We start from the raw sequence: 20,500 nt of genomic DNA on the forward strand, positions 1-20,500 counted from the left end.
ATTCATGAAGTGGATGCTCAGAATTAGGGAAACGTATCTAGGAACAAAGCTAGGCAGCGTTAATAATCATGTTGGTATTTATCTAAGGAGATCTTCATTCCTTGTTTTTCACTTAAGCCGTTTTCTCTGTTAGTATACTTACATAAACAGAATTGTATTATTTTTTAATAGGCTGAGCATTTCTCCCTGATAGTACCAGCCGCAGTAGTTGTAAAGGGGTTATTATAGTGGCCTACCAGTATCTTAAGGGGGCCGACGAGAAAGCTGGGGAGGGACTTTTTAGGATGTCGGGTAACGGTAGGACTAGAGGGAATGGATTAAAACTAGAGATGGGTCGATTCAGGCTGGACGTTAGGAAGAAGTTCTTCACCATGAGACACTGGACCAGGTTGCCCAGAGAGGTGGTGGAAGCCCCATCCCTGGAAGTTTTTAAGGCCAGGCTGGAGGGGGCTCTGAGCAACCTGATCTGGTGGGAGGTGTCCCTGCCCAGGGCAGGGGGTTGGAACTAGATGATCTTTAAGGTCCCTTCCAACCCAAACCATTCTGTGATGATTCTATGATTCTATTCCACTTCAGATATAGTTGGCATAAAAGCTGGTTTATGTGTTATTTGTTTTAGGGGAGCTCTGCAGGTGATGTAAAGCGATGCAGGTGCAAGAATATACTCATGAAGAGAACTGCATTTGCTTACCACGGTACTTCTTTGGCTTTAGTCCAGGTTTCAGCCCTGCGAAATACTTCAGACTCTGCTCTGCCTGTTCGCGCAGTGGAGGAACACAGGCAGAGCGGAGGCTCCAGCGTTTAGAAGCCCCGGTGAACATAAAGCCTGTCTGATCTCTGCTGTGGTTGCACACTGAGCCTTACGTGCGAGGGGAAATAACATCAAATGAGAGGGAACCTGATTACAAGAGTGGGAAAAGGGCCAAAAAGGTGCAGCGACTTTCTGCAGTCGCTCTGCTGAGGTGTCTGGGCTGTGTTTGGCAAGCCCAAGTAACTGCCATGATAACCCCTTTCCTTTAACTGACTCTTGCTTAAAGAGAAATTTCAGAGAATTTGCTTAAGGGAATTAGCCCTCCTCCCCCACGTTGACTTTCAGTGGAAGCCACGCAATTAATTTCCATGAGCCCTATAAAAATCCAACCTAAGGAACAGCTTGTCATGTTGGAGGAAGAAGTGATGACAGTGTATTTTTTAGAAAATAATATTTTGAAGGGCTTCTCTCTCCTGACTGTTTGTACCGGGAGAGTCTTGAGTTTATAAATGCCTAATCGTACCGGTTATATGCAGGTTTTGTACTGGAGTGTAAAGATGACCTTGAAGGAGTCTTTTGATAAACCTCTGAGTTTTAAGATAGATTTTTATCTCTGTAGTATCACAGGCAGATCGAAATACTTGATCAGAGCATAATCCTGAAGAGAAAAAAATCAGGACTAATTATGAAATTCACTCAAGAAAATTTAAGTAGGTGATCACAGAGTCTGGTGCAGATTCTAAGGTAATAGACAGCACTACATCTTAGCTTGGATCTGTAGGAATGAAACCATTTTGTATAAAAGTCGAGTATCTTTATCCCAGTAGTTTCTAACAGGTCACTAAACACTAGATGTGACAGAGTCAGTAAGCGTACAACACAGCACACCCTACGTGCGTGGAGTGATGAAGCCGAAGCTCTAATACACACGCTGGTGCCTGCATTAGATGCAGACATGGCAGAGGCAATAAGCTGTTGTGTTTTAAGTTAAAAGAAGCATATGGCAAGGATGAGGAATTCCAGCGAGACAGGCTTTCAGATATGTGAATGTAAGGAATATTGTAAAACCACATGATGCTGCTCGCAAACCATCAGAGCATCATTTAAGTAGGGAACACTTTTTTAAAAGCATAAATTGTCAGCGCTTTGGTAACTTAACTGATACAAACAAAACCTGTCTTATGAGGTGGTCTGCTCTGCTCTCTGGTTTTGATATGTAGCCATTCTCCAGAGGGTTATATCCTTACTCCTCCTTTCCTCCCTGTGTTGCCTTCACAAAGTTCTGGGACTTGTCGTGGCTAACATAAACGATCACTAAGATCTCTGCCTTCCAGCAGTGCTTGTCATATGGTCAAGCATAGTGTATAAAAAGGTCTGACTGTGCACAACAGGGTATGTTTCTTAGTCATCAATCTCTCCACCCAAAGGTAAGATCTCGTTGCTTTTGATAGGTATAGAATACAGAGTAGGTATCATGCATCATCTGTTGCTTTTCATAAAAGGAGGTAAGTACTGTAATTTCTGCTCTGTTGAGGGAGAAATAAAGCATAAAGAAAGTAAGTGAGAAGACTTTGCTATTGAAGTAATCTTCAATAGCAGAGCTGAAAATAACATGTTAGAAAATACTGAATTCTAGCTCTAGAAGGCTGAATTCAGGAGTGACAGCGTGGAGTAATGTGCAGCATCAGGGTCCCGTCGGCCGGTCAGTCCCCACAGTGGGACCTTTCCCATTGGCAGGGAGCCCCACTTTATTTGGGAATCTGGCTGGGCAGGTGGGCTGGACACCAGCCCAGCCCCTCGTCTTTTCTAGAAGGAGGCCTGAACTTGGTGCGTTGAGTCCTTTATCAAAGCACCGTCTGGTGCTTACTGAACATCAGCATGTCACAGCCTACTCCTCTCTCCTCTGCGTGACTGCCTGGTGAGTGCAGGAGAAGTGGTTTCACTGAGCAGCGTGGATCCAAGCAGCCTCGGATGAGCTCTGCTCGAACACAGGTGCTGGAGAGGGTGGGGATTATCCGTCTCTCAAACCCTGGCCAGGAGAACTGTGTGCAGTTTGTGCAAACAATTTTCTGTAAAGGCCAGCTGAATCTCTTGGCCTGAGTTTTTCCTGAGAACTTTCGGCACAGCTTTACGGTATGGAAACATGTTTGTGTGTGTGCAAATTTAGGCTAACGGGGCACAAATTGCTTGACAAGTTAGGAGTAATTTAAGAACAGTCTTTATAGATAAACATTGATGTAATAACTCTGATTCTCATCCAGGCCCCTGAAAATTACTGTTGTTAGCGTTTTTTGTTGGGCTGTGGAGCAACATCTAGTTTCACGAAGAAGTGGAAATATAAACAATACGTATGTGCTGTGAAGTATTGCTTCTGAAATTCTATTACTACTGATAGGTAGGGAGGGCTGTTTTTCCTCTGGAGGTATGTATAAAGGAGTTAATGATGTTTTCCGCAAAGCACAGGCTAGTAACAGGCTCAGACAAGATCCCGGTGATGACCGTAAAGTAGATGCATGCTTATTCTGTTAACCAGCTTTCACACATTCTAATATCCATATTCCTCTCTTGATTACTGCTGTGAAGTAAAGACATTTTGAAGAGCGTTCCACAGAAGTACAAAGAAAGATATTTCAACAAAATAATAAAACATCTATGGGAATTTGACTGCAGGGTCTTTATTTGTAACTTAAAGTTTTCCGTATTAAAGTTACACTTTTTAAGGTGGTGCACTGGAATTTGATTTTTGTGAACAGAGTTGTCTCTGCTCCATCTTAATAACAAAGTATGCACTGACAAAAGGTACCCACTTTCAGAGTGCGTTAAGGAGGTGTTCGTATTTAACTTAATGTCCAGCAGGTGTCCGGAGACTGTTTGATTCAGGGGCAAGTTTGCACTTCAGACACATTCAGCACAAGACCTCGCATGACTTTAACTTCACTGTCAGCCTCTACCTTTGAGGACACTCCGTGTAGGTTTATACCATGTCGCTTATCAATGGATTCACAGTAGCCTGAAGAATTCAGAATTATGTTTGTTGTATAAACAATAGAGTATAAGTAACACATTTTACTATCAAACAATATTTTAGTGCTGTAATAGAATGACCCCAGTGTACAGTATTCCTGGCCCATGATGTGTGGTCCCAGCAGGAATTGTGCTGCCACACAATGTGTGCAGCCACACGGGGAGCTGAATCATGAAACCGGTTTAGATTGAAACTAATACATTTTTGTTCTTTTTTTGTTTTTTGGTTTTTTTTAAAGCCAGATCACTTGTGTGATCCAGCTCTTCCAGCATAGCAGAGTTGCGGGGGCTGTGCACTGCAGCCTGCGGGAGGGGATGTGTCAGTGCCTTATGTCACTATTGGTGCTGAAGTCTGAAAATTGTTGAATCTCAGCCTCAGGTTTCTAAATGTCTTTGTAAATCCAACCCTTAAACACTCTGTCTTGGCTTCTAGAGAACTGTCCAAACGACTTCCCATGTATCCTTAAGCGTTGTACCAGGTTTGGCCTTTTGTGAGTGAGAAGTGCAGATGGTTAAGTGTTTGATACAGCTATATGTGCATATGCTTTTGAAGCAGACCACCCTGTGTTTATATGTAAACACTTCGAGACTATTTAAGCACATAACTTAATCTTTTGCATGCACTCAATAACGAAACGTAGTTCGTCTATGACGGAAATAACATCCCTAGCAAGGTTGAAGACAAGGTAACTTGCAAGAATAAAGGGAAAGCTGCCTTCTTGCACATTTGGAGTAGAAGCTTTCGGTGCTTTCGGATGTGTGTTGTCTCACCTATCCACCACGGAGGGGGGAGGAGTTAAGCGTGAATCTTAGCAAGTTTGTTCTTTAGGACCTTTGTCTCTTAGCAGATTTGTTCCTTACAATCCACACGTTCTGGCTTCCTTTTTCCCACACCTGTGGATTCATGTTACCAAGACATTCCAGTGCCAAAACTCCCTCCTGCTGATCGTGTGTTGTAGCCCCAAGACTGAAAAACTGCGTAACTTGAGAGACTCAGGTTTGCCCTTTCTGCCCCCGACTTACCTCATGGTAGTTAGAAGTCAGTTATTTGAAAGAGGTAACATTTTTCCTTTATAACCTGTCATGAATAAAGATTTCACAGCAGGAACAGAGGCATTGAAGGAGTAGCAGAAGACCGAGTTGGTGTGCAGATGGGAAGGGAACAGAAGGAAACAAGATGAGCCAGGAGGAGCCTGGCTGGAGCCTTCCACCAACAGAAACCTGGAAACTGGGTGAGAAGAGAGAAGAAACCACTGAAGCAGTTTGTTGAGAAAGGACAAGAGACAATGTTAACAACTGTAAGAGAAGGCAGCCTGGCAAGGAAATTTATAGCTGGAGAAGCTGGTCAAAACAAGCAAGGGATTTTAGAACTGGAGCCAGGAAACATGAGCATTTTTATAGAGGTTCTAGAGATTAAAAGCGCAAGAGTCTCAATTAACAATTTAAAAAAAAAAACAACAAAAAAACCCAACAAACAACAACAAAAAAACCCAAACAAACAAAAACCACACACACAAGAAAACCTGTGGAATGTGGGGAAGGAGGCAAAGACTTCCAGGATTGATGCACAGATGTCACACATTGCGCCAGCGGTCTAATTTAGTCTTGAGACTTGAAGTCGCGTTCTCAGCATGAGGGTTGTTGAATTTCTTTTCACGCTCTTCGTTGCCTAGCCATGCAGGAAGTGCCGTCTCACAAAAGCTGGCAGAGGTCACTGTTTTAATAACTATTGTTAATTGATGCTTCTGAAAAGCCTTCTATCAACTTGAATTTGCTACCTGCAGAGACTTCCTCAGCAGGTAGCTGAATCAAATTAAAACTTTAATCCACTGATTACTAAAACACACTAGAACTGTGACTACCTTGTATGTTTCAAAATACAATATTTCTTTCATCAGGTTGCCCGAAAACTATTTAGTCTCTTCATAAAATCTGTAATACTTAAAATCCTGCCACTGCTAAAAGCTTTAAGTATATATTGAGTCTGGTTCTGCGAAAAACAGCTGTTCCATAGCCTTAGCCGAGTGCAGGCAGGCTCTCTGCACTGATGCCTTTATTAGCCAACGCTGCCTGTGCAAGCCTGCGGGGCCAGCCCGTGCTTCTGAAATACCAGACACGTGAAAAGAACGTATTAGCTGTGTTGAAAAATAGTAACTAAAAGCCAAAAAAAAATATCTGGGAACAAGTAATCTAGCAAGTGAGAGAATGTGTGGAGAGTTTCCCCTGTTGCAGTCCGGAATATCATGAATCCAGATTCCCCAGAATCGTAGAGTTTCTCTTTGTCTCCTATGCAGTGTCTTCCACTGAGCGTATAGGAAAGATTACACTCTTTTTTATTACAAATGTGTATTTCTCTCTCTCTCTTTCTTCCCAAGATCATTTATCAAAATTTTCTTTCTTCTGAAAGACCTCCTTAGAAAAGTTATTACTAATACCTATATTTCTAGTTTTTAAACTGTTGTATTGAGTGGAAAAAATGAACAGTATGCAAGTTAAACACTGTGTGGGATAAATGCTATTTAAATCTTGTCTAAGCTGTTAAACATCACACTAACATTGGATTGCTGGATCTAATCCAGTAAAAATAAAAAAAAAGAGAGGTCACATTAGAGAACTAAGCCATCTGTCCAGTGTGGAATTGAAAGGAATTTATAATGGATTACTTTTCTATATTGCTGTCTTTTGGGGGGCCTCTGTGTGAATCAAAGAGATGTTAGAAAACCATTTCTCTACAAAGGTGGCTCCTGAATTATTTCTACCTTGTCAACCTGATGTTTAGTATGAAACTTTTCATTTAGCATTTTTCATAAGTAATTAGTCCCTTATAAACAGTATTTTCTAACTGGCTTCAAAAGTGTCTGTTCCAGGCATTGTTGCTCTAATGTGGACTAAAGGGTTTACGTATGCGCTCGTTGGCTAAAGGGCAGAGATTTTGAAATAAGATCTCTGTTGCTTTATTCTAGTGTTGATCTTTCTGCGTATTCATAACACAGCTTCATTTGGAGTGTAACATTTTGAGTTAATTTTCATCTTTGCTAACATTCATTAAGTAGAGTGTTGTGTTTTGACTTTTACAGTATTAATATAGCATGTTTGTAGAAAAAAGTATTCTACTCCATGAAAATGAAAAGAGTTTCTAGTGTTGACAGCCTTGGAGAGCATCTGATGTCAGGTCTGATCTTACTGGCTGGTTCTGTGGCACATTCAGATGCACACCCCTGAATGATACTATTTATTATTTTTAAAATAATGATTTTTTTTGTCAAAAATGTAATTCTAAAACTTCCTTTAAAATCATGAATCTGTGTTGTGAAGGAGAGAAGGATAAAAGAATGGGAGAGGGAAGTTGGTACAAACTTGCTATTAAGGCTTCTTTGAAAATCCTCTGAAATTTGAATCCTTTGAAAACCGCTTTAGTACTTGGTACGATTTAATGATCAGAAGTCCTGTCGGTTGAGTCTGTGGTCTTTTCTGAGTAGGATGCGTACAGGTCTGGATTAGGATGCAGCTGTTGATGAAGTTACTCGAAGCTTTTTTGAACAGAATGAAACTGATTTACGACGTTGCGATTATAAGATGTTAATGTATTGTTGTTTGAGGTCTAGAAGAACAAGTACGATGAAATTGCATCTATAGAGAGTTTAAATACTGTTCTGTAATTGAATACATAGACTACTGGGTATGATCTTTTGCAGTCCTTTGTGGTCTGTTTTCAGACCTTTGTGAGCATCCTTTGCAAGATAGAGGAGCTATGGGGAGGGAGTTCCTCTAGATCCTCTATTCAACCTTTCCTAGATGGAACAACGTGCTAGGTCAAGAAAGGAAGCTTCTACCATATCATTTCAGCTCATGTTTAATCCTGAGAACGCCATGAAGTTTTTTTTCTTAGGATTTAGATACGCCAAATGTTTGAGCAAGTCTGTTTCCATTTGCTTTTCCCCGCTTTGCGTTATTTCTCCTGTGTTTGTAAATGCTCGTTCCAACCAGCATCTTTTGTAAGTAGGAGAAAACTGAGACGTGGTAAGTACATTAAAAGTTAGAAGTGCTTATTGGCAAAGTAAAATTAGACTTTTCTCCATCTTTAAGTGCTGCGCTTCTCTGAGACTGTGTGAGAGGTTCTGTAACATAAATAGGAACTATCGTATTTTTGAGCTAAAACGTATTGGACAGAGATGTGTAAATTTTCTCTCTGCTTATTTTGGCACTAAATTAATGTATTTCGGTTCTATAAAATAAGTTCCAGACAGCAGCTTTTTCTCTGACCCTCTTTCCAGCCAGCCTCAGGAGTGCACTTTATCTTCTCTTTATCACACGTTCTTCAGTTTTCTCTAAAGTCATCACCAGTTACACTTTTACATTACTTTGCCGCATCTGATTTATCGTATCCATCCCTTTGCAAGATGTTTTACCAGATGTCCTCTCTGAAGGGCATATCTATAGAAGAATTTTGCCTTAGATTAGGCTGTTTGTCATTTTATATTTGAGGCCGCCATGTAGTCAGGCTAATTTAGTAATTATATATGCATCTCTGAAGAATCCTTCTGTTCTGATGTGTCCTCAGGAAACCCTGGTGTCTACTTGAAGAAAGGCAAAGGGGCAAACCAATGATATTTACATCAGTGCTCTTTTATCACATTGGTCTTGGATTTTCTCTGACATCCTTTTGGCTGAGAAGAGAAGGCAAAAGGCTACCTGTGCGGATGGTCCTGGTAGAGTTGCTGAGCCTTGCCAGAGTAGAACGTTATATTTCCTTATGTGTGTCACTTTAACTAACTTTATTTGTCAACTGACATATGAAGAGTGGCACAAAATTAACAGGCTTGTAAGCGCAGAGTATCTTAGTAACTCACCTTTAAGTTCTTTCAGGAGCTGGTTAATACAAATTAGAAGATTTCTGTTTTGCTGTACGTTTGTTTTCACCTAAAGGGAAGACTCTTCAGAAGCTCCCTGTGAATCCTGTGTTCTGCCTTACACTGCTCAGGTGGTACAAGGTGACAGTTGGGTTTGAGTCAAGTTTTAAGGCACGTGGTCAGACAAGTTTTACACTTAACAAATAATCATGTTGAAGAAAGAGTTGAAGAATTGATGACCTCCAACCAGCCTGGATCACATTTTCAAAGGATAAATGTGCATGTCTGCTGGGATTTATCAGGAGGACCTAAGCAGATTAAATGCCCAAGTCCAACTGCTGTTTATATAATTTAAAATTACTTGAATTTTCCTTCCTTAATGCATATAGACTGTGTCAGGGTCTTGTTTTATGTAACTTCATGTTTTGTTTGGTTTTAACTTATTATTGCCTGAAGGTTGGAAAATGAGAAAAGTTATGCAATAATCTGCATCCGAGCGTGTGAGGCTGTAAGGCACGTTCCTAACCTCACACTAATCGAGAAACGCAGAATCTCTCCCTGCCTGTTTGACAGGCTCTATTCAGGCACAAGCAGTAGCTGAATTTATTTGCGGAGCCCAGAGTAATTGCATTTACAAAATAGTGTAAACTCTGCTGCTGTATAAAAACAGCATGGGATTCAGTAATATTTAAAGCTAGTGAAGTGCGTACTGTCCGTGTGTAGTTCACTCATCCCGAAGCAGGGTCTTGCGCGTCTCCCCTTCCACCGTGCGAGGGAAGTTCTTGGCTTATGGATGTTTTGACTTTGCTTATCAGCAAGTAAGCTCTTAATGAGTCATTCCAGTGAATGGGGAAAGTTTTTTCCGCACGAGAGGTGCGGATTAAGATTTTTATGCAAAATTGTCATAACTAATTCCATTCTTTTGTTACTTGTAGAAGTGGGCTGACTTTACCAGCTGTGTCAGCGTTGCTTTCTTGATTTTATTTTCTTTTTTCTGGTAACTTTTAATTCCTTGTGAAGCAGCAATTGGAGCATAGCACCTCATTGTTTTACTTTTCTTGAAGAGCAAGAATTCAACATTTTTTGCCTTTATTTTAAGCAGGTTAAAGGGAAATAATTAGATTTCTCAATTTTACTGTTAATCTAACTGGGGCAGCCAGTTTTTTGAAAATCTGTTTTTCAGTGCGCTTATATGGGCTAGCATGAAAACAGTTTTATCAATGAATTCCTTCAATCTGATGAAGTTGCAGAGTTTGTAGATGCACACGGTAACAAGGCAGCAGCGCCCTGCCCTTCTCTGCGTACTTCAGGAGAACTAAAATAGTACCCAAGGCCAGATGAGTGCACAGATGATACAGACTGTTCTGTAAACTCTTGCTAAAGCAGATACCGTGCGTTTTAATGTGTCCAGAGGAATGGCTGAAGGATGCGAGACATGCCCATGGGATAGGGCCACGTGTCCTGGGAACAAGGTCTCTGAAAGGAAAGTGTTGCTGTTAATGGACGCCAGCTCTTAATATGACCCTAGGAACCAAGACAAGCGTATGCCGGCTCGCTTTGGCCTGCGTGAGCAGAGGGATTCCGCCCAGCAGAAAGGAAGTTATTTTACCTCTGTGTTTGATCACCCCAGAGAAACTCCTGGAATGTACTAGCCAATTTCAGAGTCACCAGTGCATGAAATAGATTGGAAAGATTCAGAAAGAAAAAGAAGTCTAAAGACTTTGAGAAAACCTCTATCTGCTTAGTTTATCAAATAGAGGGCGAGGAGGTGACAACCTATGAATTCCGATGCTGGAAGAGTAATTTTGATAACGTATCCTTCAACCCCCTGAGGCAAAAGTATAGAAATATGCTGGCAGGAGTTTGAGGGTGACAGATTTGGACTAAAAATGAAGTGAGTGCATGTTTTTAAGGGCAGAGTAATTTTCAAAACGACTTACATGGGGCTTTGGTGTGTTTCCTCTTAACTTTTTGAATTATGCTTGCGTGTGTTTTTGAAGAACATGGAGGTATCAAAGAGAATTTAATTCAGGAAAGTCCTGTGGACATTGTCAAAAAGCAGTAATAATCTGAGCCTGTGGCGAGGAGCACATGTGTGAATTCTGTTCTTTCGGTTTGTTTGGCAGATATGTTGACGATGTGATCAATCGCATTGATAGGATGTTCCCTGAAATGTCTATCCAGCTGTCCCGGCCAAATGGAACCTCGGCAATGCTTCTGGTAAGTTGGATCGTTTAACCCTTTGAGATGGATTTCTTAAGGGATTGAATTACTCTTCCTACAATGCAAGTTATTGAAGTTTATGTCTTTCAGAAACATACTGTTCTTCATTTGTCACAGGATTACAGGATCTTTCTTGCTCTTACGCAAATGAATGATAAAAAGAATTTCACCTTTAAACGAAAGATCTATTACTTCTTATTGTTAAATATGATTGTAGAAATATGAGCGCAGACTCAGATATTCACTGTGTTTTTCAGCAGTCCTGGCAATGAGTGAGTCTTAATCATCATAATTAAGAAGGAAAAGAGTGGTGAGAGGACGAAAAGAAACGAGGAAACCAATATGATTTAAATTTGTTCAAATTGTTCTTGGGTCAGTGAATTTCTGTTATATGATGAAGTCAAGAATTTGCCTTTGAAGTAAATGAACGGTAAAGGCTGGAATAGAGATAAACAAGTCCAATACGTTCGACTTATTTCTGCCTGACCAAGCAAGATTTCATTCCAGAAGATCCTATTGTTCCCATCCATTTTCAGAGGCAGCTATTGTGGTTATAGCAAGAGAAGTCTTTAAAGCTTCCCCTCTAAGTCAGCAACATGGAAGTGGAGTCTGTAGCGTGGCAGTTGGATGCTCATTTCCCTCTGAAAGGCAGAAGGGGTGAAAGGCAGAAGTCGCACCTTTTGTCAAATTTTGAATAAAACTAGAAAATACGCTGTATACACAGGTGAAGAACTGAGACCGGATCAGTCTTTTCCATCTCAGATTTCTCATGGTACTTCCTCTTGTTTTTTCCTTTCTTGCATAGGCTGTTCCAAAAGGCTTGGGTGTAGTGTGCGTGTGACTAATTTCTTGTTTCCAAGAAAATGGTAAAATGAATCTGAGAATCAGATATTTTGTCAAAATAGAATTGTAGAGTCAATGTAAATCAACATTGGGATGGCTGCTTAGATTTTATATTGGTTTTAGAGTTTGTTGACTTTAAAACACTATTCTGGTTAGATTTTTGCTTATAGATCTCAAAGGTTCTGTTAATTTCTCCATAGTAAGTATAGCTGTGATTATGTTTAGTTTTAATTAATCAGCTGTCTAACATCCCATTATTAACTTTCTTTGAACAGCCCCAAATTTGCAAGAGATTAACTGAGTCAGAGGTTAAAATAAACAGCTGGCATTAAAACATTTAATCTGCAATTGTTGGATTCGCCAAGTGGAACAACATATTCCAGAAAAGAATTGAATTAATCAGTGCAGTCTTAAGAAGCTATAAGTCTTGGAAGCTTTTGCATTTCCTCTTAAGCTGACTTTTAACTATTTTTCTATAGAAAAATGTCTGGGGTTTACTTCCTTACTTTGAAACCCTTTCTGTTCTCTTGGAGCCCCTCTTCGCATATAGTAAGTGCCTTCCACTTCTGACGGCTTTTTGAGGTCAGAAAATAGATGATGCTTTTCAAGATTCAGGCACAATTAGGAAATCGGGTAAATTATCTCGGATGTGACTGACAGGTAGTGTGGAAAGGTGGTAACTTGTAGAAGGGGCTTCTTTTACAGTAGTAGTAATTTACTGAATTCCGTGTTGCGGTTGCTCTCTTAATCAAGGACCTTATTGCTGCTACAAGAGAGCAGCAGCCCTGTGTTGAACCAGTGGTATGCATATTTTCCTTGGATCAGAGATCAAAAAGATTGTTTTTAAAGTATTTTTGTATGTGATTGTGTGATGGGTTTATCATTTTTTCTTTTAGGCAGGTTTTCGCTCTTTCCCATCTGTCTCAGTTGATGTTGCCAATATGGCACTTTCCATCTGGCCCTGAATGCTACAAAAGCTTTTGCTGTTTTCAGCCCCAAATCATTGAGTGAAAGGTGCTGCAGGACGGGCAGCGTGAAGAGCACCTCCTCCAGAAGAAGGGAGGTTTCTTCAGAACTTGTGATTTCTCACTCTGAACTTATCCCAAGTTAGATTTGGAGTTGCTCCCTTTCAGCAGTGTGGTTTACCGCAATAACAAAGGATTCAGATAATGCTTATTTTATTTCAAAATAATTCACAACCTTGCTGTTTGTCCAGAGTTAATCATCTAGCTGTATAATGTGAACCATTTTCGTCCTTGCCCTGTTCTTATCATACCTGCTGTTGCTCATGAAGGTCTTTGACGCAGAGGTCTAGTTGTTACTTTAAAACATCTTTAAACACAGTCATTTCATCTACCAGAAAAAAAACACGTATTCATCTTCAAAGGCACTGGTGAGCAGCATACATATTTTAAGAATGTGCAAATGATTGGAAGGAGATGGGGAAGAAGGGGAAGGGAGTGCCTGTGAGATTCTTCGCAACTTCAGAATAGCTGGAGACTTTGCCAAATAAATCGCCTTTAGAAACAAAAGGCCTAATGCGGAAAGTTTCAGCCCCAGCCTGTACAACTTCATATGCAGATGGAAATCAACTTCTGTCTTTAGCGGTAGAGGTGAGACTTTCACAGTCTAAGGTTCCTCCGGTGCTTCGAGAGGAGTAATCATCAGCCCTGTGAGCCTGCTGGTCGGAGTCTGCTGGCGAGTGGCCTCGCTGTGCGCCGGGTTCTTCCGGAGCAGGGCACAGCTCTCGCCTCAGCCCGGAGCTTGAGGCAAAAAGGAAAATAAACTATTCCTGAGAGCACAAATGCTGTGTCTTGAAAGGTTGCTACCTCCTCGTCCTCTGAGGCTACTGCTTCCTCCAGACAATAGGGAGAGGGGGGTTTATGCTGGAGATTTATCCACAGCAGTTGTACCTCATTAGTCTGGATTTATGCTGCACAGACCAAACACATAAATAATTGAAACCTTTCGGAGCTGTGTGAAATCCTCAACTGATTTTAAAAGCAGTTTATCATGGCATTTCAAGGTGCTGTTTAATCCCAATCTTCACTAGTGATTTTTCAATTAATCTTTTAATCGCACTATGCATAAAAAAGGCTAAACATAGAATTATATCAGCTTTAATAAGTGTTATGCAAAATTAATTTCCAGCGGCAGCAGAGGGAACTGCAGACTCCTTAAGGTTTTTCTGGGATTTTGTTGGTCAGATGCCAGGAATTGTAAATAGATAAACTTCATCTCGTATGTTAAGAAAACATGAATTGATTTTTAATTAATGAAAAATACCTAGATTTTTGCTTTTTTTGAATGATTAGTTGTATTCCTAGATACACATTATTTTTCTAATAACTTGATGGCATGATTGTTTCACGCACCTTGTTTCCGTTATCAAAACTCAGAATGTTTTTTTTTTTTCAGTATTAAGCACTTAATTACCGTGTATAATTCATTCATTAATATCAGAAATATTCTAGAGAACAGTAAACGTGAGCACCACTACCAGCTGGCAGATATAACTTCCTCAGGGTCGTGTACCTGGCCCGTCCCAGTCAGGTGCAGGAACTTATTTTCTTGTCTACATCTGGGAACTACTTTGTCTTTGAAATCGTTTGTCTCCCCGGTGTTTGTAAAGCTATATAAAAACACTACTATAGAAGTTACAAACACTAGGTAAATATTTTTACAGATAATTAAATAGTTTTCTGTAATTTCAGCTGTTTCTAAAGGATAATGATATGTAAAAGTAACTTCCAATTTGAAAAATTGAGTTGTTTCTGCCAAACCAAAGCTTATGTCAGAAAACATGATTTCTTCTTTTCATGTTATCTTAGAAATTAATTTTATAAATGTATACTGATGCCTAGATTTTAATAGATCTCTTCATGAAACTATGAAACATGTTTTTGTACAATTTTATTAATTCTCCATAGAATCAGACACATTTGCATTTCAACTTTCAAAGTCTTGTTCCAAGCATTTTAAACGGTCTGATTGTACGGAATCGGGCTGTATTAATTGCAAATAGGCTAGACATCTGTTCACTAAAGTGGAATAATTTCTGGTGTCTCATTTTTGTTTATCAGTGTTTTACATAAAATCGTTATTATTTTTGGTTGGAAAAATGGATTCTGAAATGTATCGTTTGCCCGTTAAGAAAAGCCACCAAACGGATTTTTGTTCAAGGGAGATCTTGAAGAACTGGGCGGAGGGAACTGGGGAAGAACTGGGGAAATGTTGCGAAGTGATTTGGAATCAGTAATGGTGTCGTACTTGATTGGAAGCAATGTAATGCTCTTCTTTTCAAAACAATCTCTTTTCTCCGATGCACTTGGTGTAAGTGTTCCTTCTTGCCAGGCTGGTGGCTCATTAGGAAACGAGCGCTTGGCAGCACTGGATAAAGGTGGGCAGGTTCCTGGTGGGGATATGGATCTGATGGTCACGTTTGGTGGCTTAGGCACCTAATTTTAAGCACATAGGATGAATATTCGTTTAGGAACTTACTCTTTTGATGACGCTATCTAGGTTTTGGTGTCTGATGAAACTACTGGGATGTTTAAGGATCTCTTGTGTGAGCTGGATCTTGAGGAATCACTTCTGAGCTCATAGTGGGGCTCTTGGTGGCTTCACAGTTCGTCTAAGACTGAGAACCGGCATTTAAAAAAGCATTAAGCCAGTATTTGAGGTCAAGTGTGCAGAGGATGAATGTCTTGAACTGATGAAGTATGTGAGCAGGGTGTGGCAAGTACATTGTAAATTAGTCTCTGCTTGTCTAATAGAAGAGTGAGGAAGGGTCTTTTGATGGGCAAGCGAGCAAGAGTAGGAGAAGTAGAGAAAGAGCAGTGAGAAATTGCCTCAGCTTTGCTCCCTCCCCAGGGCTGCTCTCCAGTCCCAAAGGTTCACGGGTCTGTGGTGGTACTGCCGTGGATTCATATTCTGCAAGATCAGAAATTGTTTTCATCCCTGTAAAATTCCTGTGTGCTATAATTTAGAATGAAAAAAGAGACGGAATTAATTTCATCATCTGTAGCAACGCTGGACTAGGGTGACCCCTCCCTAAGTGAGGCTGGACACTGGCAAAATCTGTCTTTTAACCTTTGAACAGTACTCTGTGCCGCTTGGTTCGCCTTAAGAGACTATGCCATGTTACCGAGGGAGAGGATCCACCAACTCTTCCCTAATATGGCGAAATCGTTTAAAGTCCTTCATTTATGTTGACTTTTTATCATGCACTATTGCAATTAGTTTAGACTAATGAAAGGTAAATTCCAGCCCTTACATACAAAAGGAAATCCTTGTAAAGAACCTAATTAGTATGTTTGTTTATTTAGACTCTAATGGCTTAATTGCATCTTATCTTGCTATTTACAAATAGGCATCATTAAAGAATAATGAGCATGTGAGGGAAAGCGCAGCATTCAGCCCAGCAGAGATAAGACACAGGAAAAAAAATAACTAGTTGAAAGTCCGGGTGGGATTTTTTTTTTACTTTATTTTTAATACAAAACCTCACTTTTCAGTATATATAAACATGATTTCCAGGCATTGTACTGATTAGTAAGATAGCTACAGGAGTGGGACAAGCTCATGGCTGGCTGTACGGCAAGGAGCAGGTGTCTGGCCTTTTGCTGGAAATATGAACCGCTCGGTTACGTCTCTGCGTGGATGGTGCCGCCTTGTTTTCTAAGGCGAATAAGAAAGCGTACAAACCTGTGCTCCTTTTTATACAAGCAGGGAGGTACCCGTGTTAACTGAAACTAATGTTTTCTTTCTTTTAGCTCTGCATTGCAGAGCATCTGCAGCTCAGATCAGCAGCAAATTCCCTGGGATGCTGAGAGGAAATCTGGAGCTTTGGGAATTTTTTGGAAAGTGTTGGAGCTTGGTGTTGTCAGCGTACGTTTTCCTAATATCCAACTTTTAAATAAATTTTAAGAAAGAACATTTGTTAATGCATTTTAAAATTGTTTATAAAAGGGCTTTTCACTTGGTATCAGTTTCAGTGAGGAGGCAAAATTAAAGCAGGGGGGGATTGCAAGCGATTTCCTCCAGGCAGAATTCTGGCATGGTAAATTAATTTTGATCCTTCTCGTTTCGTGAACTAATTTTGACTCCAGTTCTGACTTATCTGGAGAGGTACTTATTTCTTTTCCAATCATAAGTAATGCTAAATGGGAACTTTTTCATCAGGCTTACAAGAAATTATCTAAGCCATCCTCACTGATTATTCTGTCTCCCTCTCCCCCTTTCTTGGCACCCAGTGTCTGTCATATGCTCTTTGAGAATTATCTTGGTGATAGATAAAATATTTTTAAAACTGGGATATTTCAAGAAGATTTTTATTTTATATATCTTTGTCAGAAAAGCTGCATAATATTGCAGATTTCAGTCAGCTGCCTGTCCTACCTTCTTCTGGAGCTTGCCGTTTTAGGAAGCAGGGGATTTATGAATAGCTTAGCTGTCTGAATTTAGTATACTTTAGTCAAAAGGAAGTTAGAAATACATTGTTATTACACAGACCTAAACAGAAGCTACAGAAGTATTTAACTTGCAACTGTTCCATTTTCAGCTCACAGAACTGTGGGGCATATTTTTTCATTCATATTAATTGAATTTTAAAGTGACCTTGTACATGTATTGATTTGAATTAAAATTTTCTACATCAAGGACGAGTTGGCATATATCCTTCAGGCGAAATATTAAAAAGCCAAGTGCTGTCTTAACAGGATATCGACAGAAGAAGTTGAAATTTAATCGGAAAAGTTGGCTTAGAAAGGAAATTGTTGCCTTTTTGTCACAATTGAAAGGTATCTTTTCTGTATAATGAAAGAAGTTTCTTTCAGTTGATATCTGTGGAAATGCAGGGACATTTCAGTGCCCATTAAATAGGGAGCATCTGGGTGAGTTGACCTCCAGAAGGAGAGACCTGCGCTACTGGAGCTCAGAGGAGATCTATCAAACTACTTTTTTACCAGAGCCATTAGTTTTTTATTACCTTCTTTCAGGTGATCTGTAGGGACACGGTTGTATGACTATAGGTGTAAATTATATTCCATACATAGATCTTTTTCTGAGCAGCTAGCTAAGTTGAGCAGACATTGAAAGAAAATGGTTTGCTGGAAAACATGATTTCTAAAATACGGTTGAGGTGAACCTCAAGAGATGAAATCCTGAAAACAGTTACAAGTCGTGATTATTAGAGGAAAAAAAAAAGTGTATCCCATTTGTTGTGTACAATACGGAATGTGCTTTACCCTGAAAATAGCTGTGGAGCATACTTTTGGCTTCCAAATCTAACAGCGTCCTCCAGTCTAGTGACAGGCTGTTGTTCATTCTTTGTACTACTAGCCTCATTCTTTCAGTGCCATTAAAATGATGAACTATAATTTCTCTAAGCTACATGTAGTTTTACAAAATTTCTGCTTCTGTCAGACGTAACTAATGATACAGTCCTACAACAATAATTTTAAAGTCCCGATCTCTCTTCCAGCTAGTATAAGACCTACAGGAATCCCATGTCAAAACAACAGCAGCACAGCAACGTTTTCTATTTCAGTGCCAGAGCACTGTAAGAGCCAATTCAGAGAACCTAGCACTAACCCGGACAAATTTGCAATGTATTCTATCATGTATTTTTATTACCACGATGCCTGGGTGCCCCTTCTCCTGGAGAGGACCCCTTTCTACAAACCATCGACATGGCAACAATAATGCCTCCTCAGGGAGCTCAGGGCCTTCGGTACCCATCTAAGGATGGGTCTGCCCAGCTCCTGACACGCGTGGGAGACGGTCTAATCCTGCGGTTTTGACGTTCAAGCAAGTGGGTGATCAAGGCTCCTGTCCCGGATCCAGTCTCCAGAATATGACCTTTCAGTATTGCATGATGGATGGTAGCTGGGGTGGCTGTGATGGATTCTGGAAGTGTAGAGTGAATCATTGGAAGGCTGTGAAAACAGATGACCCGGGAAAAGGCAATGAGCTCATGCAGAAGCATTTTGGAAGCATTTGTGCAGGTAGATCTTGTGGGGAGGTTTGAGGCCAGCAATAAGTACATTCAAGCAAGCTGGTGTGCCAAACATGGGATTTTTCAGCTTGTTGCGTTCCACTGTTCACTCTGAGGGTTTTCAGGAACATCCCACACAGGCTTCAGATAAACTTCATCCAGTTTTTTTCCACCTGGCAGCAATGTGAGGTACATGAATGCAGAACGTAAGGGGATAGGAAAGAAGTGAGCATCCACTAATGCGTGTGAAGGCAACGGAGGTAGAAAATATTACGCACAAAGCTGGGTCTGGGTGTTTGTAGGGCAGTCTTTTAGCTCTTCCATTAAGCAGATTTCTTTTCGTTTAAATTTTTTTCTTTTCCTCCTTTCAATTTACTGTATGTGGTTGATGCCTAGCGTGAAGTTACAAGAGTCAGTTCTGTCAGCAGACCTATACCCTAGCGAAGTGCCAGTCTTAACTAAGGTAGAAAAATAAATAAAAAACTGTTAACTCTAAATGGGCTGACAGTTTTTTTCCAAATGTCTCCATTTCCTCATCTTAGCAGTTAGGACAAAACTGTCTTTCTGATTCCAGTGGAACATCAGCATCATAGATCAGGCATCTCTGGGTCGTGACTTTGTAGTTTTAACTTAGTTGATACAGTGGGAGGTGCTGAAATAACTGTGCTGATTTCCGTTATTTGCAGACCAACTAGGTCTCATTACAGAGTGTCCTAGCGAGATACTACATTTAGACCCAAATTCACAGCACCTGATATCATAATACGGTGTTCCATACACGTTCGGACAATCCCAATCTATTGTAAGAAGGTCGCAATCAGAGGAAGCTGTTCCTGGTATGTGCATTGCGCAGGCCTTGATGCAGGTTACCTTCCTTCAGCCTGTAACATTTTTCTTCAAAACTTTACCCATTCTTCTGACCTGCTTTTTCCCTTCACGTTCGCACAGAATTATGCCGAACAGCCTGTCTTCTTGAAGTCTGTCATTGACTTCTTTTTTTCCCTTCTCTCTTCCCTGTCTTCTCTCTTGCTGTCAGCTTGTCCTTCCCTGTTGTTTAGACTCTTCTCTTCTAGAGTGGCTTTCTCCGTGTCCCATGCCAAAGAGTTGTCATCGATTCTTTTCGGGCGTTGTAACTGTCCTGCTATATAGTGATATAATAAGCGGTATTTACAGTAGTTTGGGCAACTGTTCTGCAAAATTCTGTATCCTCATCCCATACCTACCACCACTTCCCCTCCTAACCTCCTCCAGCACGTCCCTGCATCAGCTTTGGCTTGGAGTCTTTGTGCCAGATTTTCCATCTTCCTCCTTGGGGAGAAAAGCGTCCTGGCGCTTCAGAGTTGATTTGCCCGTTAGTCTCTTAGTCAGCATCAGGGTGAGGTTAGTGGTGTTGAAAGGCGGCAGCAGATAGGAGTCATTAGCAGGAGTTAAAAAGGAAAAACGCGCAACAAATCAATAAAGATGCATATTGACTGAGTGCTCTGGGTGGGGATTTGTCTGCTGAGGCTAGCAGGACAAACACAACTGTTCTAGCGTGTGTTAATCTGTACTGGACAAAATGCTGGAACACAGACAATGGAAAATGAGCCGCTGCTGGTTTGGAAATATTAAAATGAACTAATCGTTTCTTTTATATCTCAATTTTATGGGTTTTTTGGGTGAGGAAAAACTCTGTAGTAATCTCTGTATAACAAAACACAAAGACAGAATTATTGTTAGACGCACATCTTAACAATATTGAAGTGCGAGTTCATCTTTGAAATGTAAATTGATTTTTAGATTAAAATGCCTTCATTATTGCATTTTTGTCAA

The 20,500-nt window shown here is 40.4% G+C and overlaps 1 protein-coding gene across 1 annotated transcript in view; it reads left to right on the plus strand.

Annotated features, from left to right (window-relative positions):
* Positions 1 to 20,500, plus strand: part of MED27 (mediator complex subunit 27) — a 95,740-nt gene that overhangs the window by 56,466 nt on the left and 18,774 nt on the right. Inside the window, exon 4 of the mRNA XM_063353069.1 lies at positions 10,752 to 10,845. Within this exon, the coding sequence (XP_063209139.1) occupies positions 10,752 to 10,845 (94 nt within the window). The remainder of the gene's footprint in view (positions 1 to 10,751; positions 10,846 to 20,500) is intronic.

Source organism: Chroicocephalus ridibundus, chromosome 15 (assembly GCF_963924245.1).
Source record: "Chroicocephalus ridibundus chromosome 15, bChrRid1.1, whole genome shotgun sequence".
Classification (NCBI taxonomy): domain Eukaryota; kingdom Metazoa; phylum Chordata; class Aves; order Charadriiformes; family Laridae; genus Chroicocephalus; species Chroicocephalus ridibundus.